This window comes from Perissodus microlepis, chromosome 9 (genome assembly GCF_051167445.1).
Source record: "Perissodus microlepis isolate ML-2025 ecotype Zambia chromosome 9, ASM5116744v1, whole genome shotgun sequence".
NCBI lineage: Eukaryota > Metazoa > Chordata > Actinopteri > Cichliformes > Cichlidae > Perissodus > Perissodus microlepis.
This window is the reverse complement of record NC_140469.1, coordinates 30,155,664-30,166,709: the sequence shown is the minus strand read 5'-3', so window position 1 is coordinate 30,166,709 and position 11,046 is coordinate 30,155,664. Positions and strand designations below refer to the sequence as shown.

Here is an 11,046-nt window from a genome sequence, read left to right as displayed (position 1 = left end):
TTACCATATCAACCAATCAAAAAATGATATGGCAACATGGCACATAGTGGTTTAGGGAGGAAGGAAGTTTTAGGAGTGACGGTGGTGTTTTGAGATGTGAGAGATTTGCCACGTTTAGCGCAAATCTTGTGTAGTTAGTGTGTAGTTAGTGTGTAGTTAGTGTGTAGTGTAGTCAGTAGTTTTGTTGTGTGTGTCAGAACAATGAGGCGACTGCTGAGTGTTACAGGTGTTACAGCAGTGACACATCTGCTGCTGTCAGGCCTGCAGGTATCAGGCTGTTGTTCTCCTTCATCTCATAGTGGACAGAAATTATGTTTTGGAGTGGCACAAATAATTTGTGTGGCATCAGATTTGATGCAGAACAGCTGATTGTTCTGTAAATAGTTTGAAATGTTTATTTAAAAAAACGCCTTGGCTGCATTTTTAGATAAACAGCTGCAAAAAACTTTGTTTGCAAAACTCAGTAACTTTTTTGAAGAAGTAACTATATAATTAATTGCCCAGCATTGGTCATTATTTACTGTATTTTGCAGACAGAGTTACAGACTCTCTCCCAGACCACAGACTCATAATACAGTCAGAGCTTTATAACAAGAAAAAAGAAAGAAAGAAAGTTGTGTTTTCAAAATTGGAGTTCAAGTTATTTTTCCTTCCAATAGTGTTAACATGCTACAGGTCATGAACAAGACTTTTTTTAAATTTTCATTGTAAGTGGGCTGAAGCAGTTAATTAAAAGTAGTCTAACATAAATGTTGTAATTTGATTATTTTAATAAACATGTAACTTGGATGGATTGGATGCTGGCGTGACCACAGTGCACACGTCTGCTGTTGCTCACAGTGGTCCAAGTGTCCGCTCAGGGAGTTTGTGCGTTCGCTCAGACACATGAAACATTAGAGGGAACACTGGTTACAGCTGCTGCAGATAAAACTGTGTGTGTGTGTTAAGAGTTTTGGTTAGTAAGACTTAACAACTGGTTGTAGGTGATGGCGTCGTACTGGTTAATCTCTATTGTGGTGCATAACCTGTTCCAGACCAGGTTAGGTCTGCAGCATTAGTTACCATAGTGATGCATCCTGGTACAAAGTGGGCAGCCGAGGTTAACCGTTAGTTTACCTCGACGAGCCCAAATCCTGCTTCCTAGCAGTGGCGTCTATGACGAGCTGCACGAATGTTAAAACTCCCGCCTGACAGGATGGAAACACGTTTTTAAAGCTGCGGTTGATACAAACTCAAACATGTTAAAAGTGTGAAGAATTCAGACACAAAATACGAACTTCTTCATTTTATCTTCCCTTCTGACTGGATTTTAATCAGGCATGTGAGTGAGCAGTGTTACAACGGTTTACATTTGTTGCACCTTCAAAGGGAAGTAGCAGTTTAACTCCCTGAAATCTGTCTCTGTGCAGACACTCAGCTGTACTTATGTCACTGACCTCAAATTGCAAACTCCCCTGAATGTCTGGTCTAAGCACAGCTTTCTTCTGATTTGAACTTGGACATGCACAAAACACCGGACCTAGCAGGCGAATAATGGTACGATCTGCCCTAAAGGGGTTATAGATTTAAGACTGTATATGAAGGATGGATGCATCCACTTTGACATCACCTGCACGGGTTTTCTGGTCTCAGGATCCATTATTTCAACAGTGTAATTACTATTTTTAAGAAAATATATTTTCCAGTACCTGCTAGCCCCACAGCATATTACTTGTTATATATCAGCATTAAAAATGCTCTAAAACGGTGAAAAAACAGTTGAGAAGTTTAGTTATGATTAGCTGAGGTGAGGCCTTGCAGACAGCTGTGGCCTGCTTCAGCTGTCACGCCCCCTACCATCACGTCTTTACAGCATCCAGATGGATGAGTTATTAAAAGAAGATCAACACCTGCATTGTTTTAATGAATGTATCCACACAGACCAAAACAGTGTTTCTAACAGGCTGTAAACATATTCATTCAAAACCCATCCAGGAAATAGAGTCCAGTGGAATAATAAGAAAACTGGAATATAAGTTGATTAAAATGTTCCACATTTGCAATTAACTGAACTACAGGAGTGTGTTAACCTCCTAATTCTTTGTTTCAGGGTTTTAGGGTTGGGTTTGGTGATGGCACATGTTAAATGAGCAGGTTGTCATAAACTAGAAGACGCTGCCTTTCACATGGAAGATTTTCCCTGTGAGTTGAAACCAACTCCTGTAGTCCTAACTCGACCATCGATGGGCTGTTCATGACCTCCTGGCTCACACCTGAGGTGATCCTGTCAGGCGTGCTCTGGTAAAATGGGTGCAGGGAAAGTAGTTTTTATGGTTCAGTTTAGTACAGTTTAGTAATACTCGTGTTGGGTGATGGAACCATATAGTATGCAACCTGCAGCACATTGTTTAAGCAGATAAGAACCTGCATGAGCGGCTGAGAGCGGGTCTGAACAGAGAAAGCTGGAAGAAATGGACCAATGTCTGCAGCTTCTGCCTGCAAACACACAAACCTGCACAGTGCAAACACTGCACTGCACAAGCAGCAGTCACGGGGGCTCAAGTCCATCAGATGGGCTGTAAGTAGGTAAAGTTTATTTATAAAACAGCTTTATAGGTCAGCCGTGGCAAAAAGACGACTCAGATGTAAGAAGACCTGCAGACACGAGGTGGGAGGAGCCAAAAATACAGGCAGGAAGCCTGACTTTGCAGACATGCACAGATTTAAGATTTAAAAACAAAAATCAAAGATGATCACATAAGCAAAGAGGCCGTTTGCTCCGAGGTCAGCGTGTGGATCAAATGATCAGTTTATGAGTAATACTGAGGAACACCATCATGCACACCACCTTTCTTTTTCAAATCTACGTCTGTGTCATGCTCACAGGGCTAAACACGGTTCTCCTGGCCACCACACGGCGCTTCCTCCATGTGGGGCTCGTGACTGTTGGCTCACTTTCAGAGTAGACGGTTTACTTCCCAGCAGGAGAGGATCTAATATTTCTGGTTCTTTCACATTTTCTAAAGACATTTCTACTTACTATCAGACAGTGTTGTGCTTTACATATTTACATATCTCTTCCTCACTTCCAGGAGGAGACACAGATGCTCTGTGGGATTGTGTCATGAAGGGCATCCGACATGAAAACCTGACAAAACAAACATGTGGAGCTACCTGCTGTGGTGGCCCGTCGTGAATAAGAGAGCGTCTGAAAGTCTCTTATGCTGGAACGTGACTTAAATGCATCAGGAGAGATGAGCACGAGCACAGCAGTGAGGACTAATGTCCCTTCACTGGTTTCCTTTTACTGGAAATTACAACCAAAAAGAGGTTGTGTGTGTGAGAGATTCCCCCCTGAAACACACACACACACACTTTTTGACCACTAGAACTGCTAAAAATATCTCTGGGGTGCAATCGGCTTACATCATCGACCCAGAATGCATTTCACACACAGAGTAATGTGTACCAAGCGTTTGGGATGTGTAAATGAATCAGAGTGTTTGTAACAGAGTGCTTTAGTGGGGGAGGACATTTGGAGCATGTTAAGGAAAGTAATGGGAAATATGTATCTTTCTAATGTTACAGGTTTTGATTTCGGGTATATGTGTGGAGGGATAGGCTTCGGTTTGATTGTAATGTCACATTTCTAACCAGCACATCATGAACTGTGAGATTTCCTGCAGACGTCTGCTCCTCTGTAACACGCCTGGATCCTCAGAGCCTGGGCTGCACACCCACTGTAAAATGTAAAGTTTTTCATATTTCCTACTGTTACTGAAATACAGAGAAGTTGAAATGTAGGAATTAACAGATGAGGATTGTAAAATAAAAAGTTTTAACAACTTTGTTTTGCATGTAAATGATTATAAACCACAAATAATTTTACATCAGAACATTTTAGTTGGTGGCATGAGGGAGCACGCATGACTGTAGCTGCACGGTGGGGGGATTTTAAATACTATTTACTGAATCAAAACACCTGATCACGCCCCGTCCTCTGAAACGCTGCAGCTTCTACTTTAGTGCTGAGCATCTTTTGTTGTGTTGAAGTGGCAGCAGCAGCGGCGGGCACGCCCTGCCTCAGTGCCTCATGTGAAGATGAATCACTCACTTGCCTACATATCTGCACAGTGAGCCAGACTTCAAACCACAAAGGCTGAAAAAATGGGACCCATCGAACCAGTTATGGTTTCTCTGACTCATCGGGAGGAAGTTTTTCCCTGTGTGTGTGTGTGTGTGGTGGAAATGTGGCTCAATGAAGAGGGCCGAGTGTGTGAAGAGGCAGTGAATGATTGACCGGACTCAGCAGGTTTATTATCAGGGTGTTTTTGGGCTGCGGTTGACCTTTGAACTTGCATCCTCGCTCACAGACGCTCCGCAGCAACAGCAGCTGTCAAAAAGTGTGAAACTGTTTGTTTTCAGGGTAAACTCGGGTGACACTTGAATGTAACTGTTGCTGTTTCATCTTACAAACGTAAACCAAATCCAGATTAAACGGTTTTCACTCCAGCTGGAGCTCTGCTGTGTCAACAGTCAGGCACACGGGTCGTTAAGTCGACCCATTTTCCTGATCCATGTGCTTTTACAGCCCATTTACCATATTTGGTAGGGCGCCGCACATGACGTCACAGCTGCGTCACCTCCGCTGCGTTCTTTCTCGTCCGAGCTCCCAACATGGCGCCGGTAAGTCCTGGCAGCTCGTCCGGTTTTTGCTTAATTTGGTCTGAGGTTCTTCGCCTTTTTGTTTCTCTGGCACTTTGACTAAGTCCTATAAAAGCACCCATCGTTAATAACGGGTAGCTCTACCGAGAAAACTAACAAGTTAGCCGCGTTAGCATTAGCTCGTAGCACCTGGTCACACGTGTCTCATTCGTTAATCTGATTGCAGACCAGACTCCACAGGGAAAAACGCGTATTTGTTTTTTAAAACAGTTTTAATACCTGGAAGTCTACCGGGTTTGGGTTTGTGGCCAGTATCTGTGTATTTTAGGATCCACTGGTGAATTCGGCATAACTTAAAGTCATGTTCCCTGGTCTGTTGTCACCAAATAAGGAACATTGTCTATCATATTAACTATTTTGTTCTTGAGCTTTGGTGTTATTACTGGTGTTTGGGATCACTAATCATGGAACTAAAATAGACGCCAAATCTCATGAGTAAAATAATGATAACTTAAAAAAACCTCCCTGCCAATCCAAAGGAAAAATACTTGTCTTAATTGAAAGCACACACAGTTAAGAATATATTACATCCATTGTACATGACAGGCTTTAAATAAAATGTCAGTCCCATACCTGCAAAACTGGTTTCTACAAGACTGAATTTGGCAGAGATTGAATGTCCTTTTTTCCCCCAGGACTTGAGTCCATATCCAGACAGACATAATATCAGATATTTAACGCAAGACATTCGTTTTGAGAAAATAAATGACAGTAGGGACTTGTTCAAAGCCTCACTGGAAACACACACACAACAGAGCACGAGCCAATAAACAGAGCCTGAGACCGATGAGTCTTTTAAAACGAGTGACCTCAAATTTTTTATTATTTTTTTTTTATGACTCTGTATTCAAACATCAACCAAAAGCATCAGAAAACTCCTCACACACTGAAACTAAACATTAGCACTGAAGGGTTTATGTTTGACCGAGCGGCTCTCTGACTCTGGCTTATTTTTAGCATTTAGCTTTAGGTCTCCTCGTCATCTTTTTTCTTTAACCATCCGGTACCCAGAGATTTATCTAATGTCATTTGAAGAAACAGACTTTGCATAACTCTCAAGAACCATGTGGCGACATCACTTCACCACTGTTACCTTGGAAACCAGCTATAGCAATAAGCTTTGCTCACTATGTTAGTTTATGTGTGTTCTAGTAAAGTTAACATGTGAAACATTGACTTCTCTCACAGATCAAAATGAAGAGGCCAGCTGGTAAGAAGTCCAAGAAGGGGGCTGCATGGAAGTTCACCCTGGACCTGACCCACCCTGTGGAGGATGGGATCCTGGACTCTGCAAGCTTTGTAAGTCTTCTTGCAGTCTTCACTACTTTAGCATAAATCCAGTTCAAATCGTGCCCCCCAAAAGCGACAAATTAATTTATTAAAGCATAAATTTGGTGGTTTTTGCAAGCAGCTGACCCGATCTGTGGACTAGGGCGCCCTTCCCTAGCTCCAGATTTACTAGGGTTCTCTTCCCTAGTGCATTACTATGCTCTATCCAATAGGAGACCTTCCTTAAAGAGAAGATCAAGGTGAACGGGAAGACGGGGAATCTGGGTGACATCGTCCAGGTCGGCCGCATGAAGAACAAGATCAACGTGACGTCTGAGAAGCAGTTCTCCAAAAGGTAAAACGAGAAGTGTCACAAGAACCACAAAAACCAGAGAACCTTCCTGGAAACGGTTCTGATGGTCAATGTTCTTCTACAGGTATCTGAAGTACCTGACAAAGAAGTACCTGAAGAAGAACAACCTCCGCGACTGGCTGAGGGTGGTGGCCTCTGACAAGGAGACGTACGAGCTGCGATACTTCCAGATCAGCCAGGATGACGAGGAGTCTGAGGCAGACGAGTAAACAGCTGCAGCCACATCTGTGTGTGTGTGTCAGCGCGAGAATAAATGTGGAAAAGAAATCTCATCTGTGTCGTGTTTTTGTCTGCCAAAGTCAGTCCTGCAGCGTCCTGCTTAATGCTGGTGTATGAAATCATGTTGATCAGTTTTATGGAGCGAGTAGATTTTATGAAACATTCACAAAAAAATTTGAGAAATTTTAAAATTGGTGAGGAAGAAACAGAAAACATGTCACCATACAGTATGTAATGTGCACTCTATTAACAGTTGTCAAAGGAGTAAAGAAGTAAAAATATGAATAAAATAACATTTTATTAGGATCAGAAAACAGAAAAAATAAAATTATGAGAAGCCAAAGACATTTCCAGTATTTACGAAGTGAACAGAACCAGTTTAGTCTGTTATTTCAGTTAACTACTGTTAAAGTGACAAACTAGTTAACTGTAATACACTTCCAGGTGTAGCTAGTTCTACTTTATGCATGAGCAGAGTAAACACACACACAGCAGGGCTGTACTGTTCATATACTCATAGTTTCGGGGTTCTTAAAGCACAGCCCGCATGTAGGTACAGGAAATGATGCACTGCTGTGTTTCATTCGTCCAGAGATGGGCTCGGTTTTCAGTTCCCGCTCTGCTGTTCTCACCACCGTAGCAGGCTTGGCTTCCCTCACAATGATAAATACAGGTGACGTCAGATGTAGCAGGCACCTCTGTAAGGATTATAAACCATCATCCTCTGAATGAATATATAAATATAAAATTGTCAAAATTTGGAAAGCTGTATTAAAGACAAAGAAAGGGGAGACTCAGCTGGTTTGGACGTGTAGAGGAGGGATCATGAATATTTTGGACAAAGGATACTGTGGATGGAGCTGCAGTGCAGGAGGAAAAGATGGAAACCACAGAGGAAGTTCATGGATGCAGTTGAGAGTGTTGGTGTGACAGCGATAGGTTGAGATCTGGGCAGATGACCCGCTCTGTGCACCCCTAGAGGGAGCAGCTGGAAAAACAAGACAGGCTGGTGTATAGGAGGTGGCCAAGCGACCACCAGGTGGTGCACTGGCATGTTTAGTTTATGAGCAGCATCAGTGTGATATAATGGGATACAGCCTAATGATATTGTGTCTGTGTAGGTTCTTAGTGATCCGGGTCTTGGTAATATAACAAGCTGGAAAAAAAACCTTCTAGACTCACTTTTCTTTCCCAGTTTCTTGGCTTAATGATATGGCTTGATCGCAAAAAAGTGTCGCACAAATTCTCAAAATGATTTAAGGCCCAGAGTTACCACAGAGACACAAACGCCTGCAAAATGAGACATAAAACTTGACACAAAAAGAACTGAAGATGCACCAAAAGATGTAAAATTGCTTTAATAAATGATGCCCTATATTACCCAAAGTATTCACTCAGCCATGCAAGTCACTGAAATCAAGCATCAGGCATGCAGATTGTTTCCACAAACATTTGTGGGTCGCTTTGTGGTACCGTGATAGGATGCAACCTGTGCAACAAGTCCAGTCTTAAAGATTCCTCACTACTAAATATTCCACAGTCGTGTGTCAGTGGCGTTATCGTAAAGTGGAAATGATTGGGAACGACAGCAACTCAGCCATGAACTAATAGGCCATGTAAAAATCACAGAGCGGGGTCGGTGGACGCTCAGGCACATGGTAAACAGAGGTCACTAACTTTCTACAGTGGACACTTGTTCTCTTAGATGATGAATCACACTTCTCTGTCTGGCAATCTGATGGGTGAGTCTGCGTTTGGTGGGTGCCAGGAAGAATGGTACATGTCTGACTACACTGTGCTAAGTGTAAAGTTTGGTGCAGGGTGAGGTTATATTCATGAGATGGCCTCAACTTTTAGCCCAACCAAGACATTTTAGATAATTTCATGCTGCCAACACATGAATGTGCATCAGTGAACAAAGAAAGGTCCACAAAGACAAAGATAAGCGACTTTAGTGTGGAAGAACTTGACAGGCCTGCACAGACTCCTGACCTTAACCTGACAGAACACCTTTGGGATGAATTAGAAGACTCTGACCCAGGCCTACTCATCCAACACCTGCGCTTGGCCTCACAAATGCACTTCTGGAAGGAAGGTCAAAAATTGCCATAAACACACCCCTAAACCTTGTGAAAAGTCTTTCCAGAAGAGTTGAGGCTGTTATGGCTGCAAAGACTGGGTCAAAATCCAATTACACCCTATAGATTAAGTCAGGATGTCACTCAGGTTCACATGCATGTGATAGCAGACGAGCGATTTTGGTAATGTAGTGTACAAACTAACTACGAAACAAAAGCCAAGAGCGATGAAATGAGAAAGAGACAGAACATACATATTTAAGGTACCGTACTACATGAAGATTCAAAAAGAACGACAGCCATAACAAATATAAGCTTTACAAAAAAGGAAAGTCTGAAACTCTTGAAACAACATTTAACACGGGAGTCTGTGAGGAGTGAACCGGTTTGGAGCCTCAAGTGGACACTAGAGGAACTGCAGCAGAAGCAGAAAGGAGCTGCAAAGATCAGTAAAAATGACTCCAAAATGCCTCCAGGATTATGAAAAAGTTACAATAGAGAGATGTTTAGAGTCTTTTTCAATTCCGATATCTTCTCATAAAGAAGGAGTCTCAGTAAAACAAGGGCAAAAAAGCAAATTACACTGAAACAAAGCCTCACGGGAGCTGTAGTTGTCCTAATCAGGCACTATTGTTTTCTTTCACCTTGAGCAGCAGTGAATAAATTTGCACTCTAGCTTCAGGGGGACGTGCCAACAGAGTCCATCCCCTCGGGTCAGCTCTGTGCTCCTGTAAGAAGCGCCTGGGATAACTGCTTTATTCCCGTAAACAGAAAAGGATGTTTTATTTTGCTCCTGCTTTCTCTGGCAGTGTGTCTGGATTCACTCCCATCTGCTCATCTGTTGCATATAAAGCGTGAACCTCAGGAATCCACCTCATGTGCTCTGCAGTCAGCGGCTGGTGTCATCTCACATCTTTATACGATGGGTGTTTATTACAGAAACAGTTCTCTGGAAAAACAGTTTACAGTAAATTTGAATCTGCATAGAAACTAGTAATTGACACTGGCAGAGAACTCAAATATTTGCCTCAAAATAGTACGGGGAGCAGCAGAAAATGAAAACGCTGATAAATGTCAGTTCAGCGGTTGGCAGATCGTCAGTAAATCCTGAAATTGAGACTTGAGCCTATGTTCTTGATAAATAAAGCATTAAAAATATGCATAAATTTTTTTTTTTTTTTTAACTGAACGAGTCATTGGTTGGGCTCAGTTTTGCTCCTGAAGGTGTGAACATCTCTGAGCTCAGGCGTGTTTCCCACAGACTGTCCTGTGCAGACAGTGGTGGAGTGTCCTGTTTCGGCTGCTTTATACCATCATGCAACTGTGTATGCAGGTAACGCTGTAATCTGACTCTGTGGATCAGGTGACGAACAACAGCACATATATACATCTACACAGACAGAGTGTAGACTAATGGTTTTATTTCAGAGGGCCAGCTGGGTGCTGCTCCTGATGGGAGGGGGAATCCCTGACTGCTTCTTTGCTCCCTTTCCTCAGTGCCTATGTGTCAGTCTGCACAGGGTTTCCAAACAGATTATTTCTTCAGCAGATACAGCAGTTTGAAAACCACCTCCGGGTTCTGATACATGTTCTCAAAGTTACATTTCAGTTTAAGAAGTCCTGGTAAGTTGTAAGCCTGGTGTTAGTGTACTGCAGCACCAAACAGACCACACAGACTCACACTGGCTCACAGTGGGGATGTAGCTCAGTGGTAGAGCGCATGCTTTGCATGTATGAGGTCCTGGGTTCGATCCCCAGCATCTCCAGGTTTTATACCATCAAGCTTCTGCACTTGGTCAAAGACATCCACACAAAACAAATAAAACTGAGGTCAAAATGTCAATCACGTCAAATAACTACAGGTTAGAAAAGGTATACCCCGGTTTTAAAGCACGGTACTGCAGAACACACTAGAACGGAACTCCAAAAAGCATCATTTATGATAAGATAAGCTATAGTTTAAGAATAGTACTGATATATTTCAGTTTAGTGTTATTTGTGTTAAATGACCACAAAAACCTACAGGACCTGAACCTTTAAGCACTAAACACACACGTCGTAAAGCTTAAATAACAGAAACAAAGAGTCAGGATGGCCGAGCGGTCTAAGGCGCTGAGTTTAGGCTGCCGTCTCCCCTGGAGGTGTGGGTTCGAATCCCACTTCCACCAGTAGCTTTTGTCCAAGTAAATGTTCAGAGGAGCATGTTACTAAACCTCCTGAATTCCTACATAATTTCCATCAATAAAGTATTCTGAATCTGAAATCTCACCGGCTGCTAACGCTGCAGCAGCGTTAGGTCCGGGACTCTGTAACCAGCAGACTCCAAACACAGCATCCTCAGGCCCTTTTCCTGATCTTTAATCACATCTCCCTGTGCTCCACTCTCCCCACCTTCACCCAGTA

The 11,046-nt window shown here is 42.6% G+C and overlaps 1 protein-coding gene and 1 non-coding gene across 2 annotated transcripts; both read left to right on the top strand.

Moving 5' to 3' along the window:
- Window positions 1-4,574: 4,574 nt before the first annotated feature.
- On the top strand, window positions 4,575-6,613 carry rpl22l1 (ribosomal protein L22-like 1). Its single transcript, XM_084940196.1, has 4 exons — window positions 4,575-4,665; window positions 5,893-6,003; window positions 6,207-6,328; window positions 6,411-6,613. The coding sequence occupies exons 1-4, from the start codon at window positions 4,657-4,659 to the stop codon at window positions 6,553-6,555; spliced, it is 387 nt and encodes a 128-aa protein (XP_084796322.1). The 5' UTR covers window positions 4,575-4,656; the 3' UTR covers window positions 6,556-6,613.
- Window positions 6,614-10,337: 3,724 nt separating this feature from the next.
- trnaa-ugc (transfer RNA alanine (anticodon UGC)) lies at window positions 10,338-10,409 on the top strand. The gene has a single exon. It is a non-coding gene; the product is annotated as a tRNA-Ala (tRNA).
- The last annotated feature ends 637 nt before the right edge of the window (window positions 10,410-11,046 follow it).

Coding starts and splice junctions, on each gene's coding strand:
- rpl22l1 (XM_084940196.1), top strand. Junction 6,004..6,206: donor TCCTGGACTCTGCAAGCTTT/GTAAGTCTTCTT, acceptor TCTATCCAATAG/GAGACCTTCCTTAAAGAGAA. Junction 6,329..6,410: donor GAGAAGCAGTTCTCCAAAAG/GTAAAACGAGAA, acceptor GTTCTTCTACAG/GTATCTGAAGTACCTGACAA.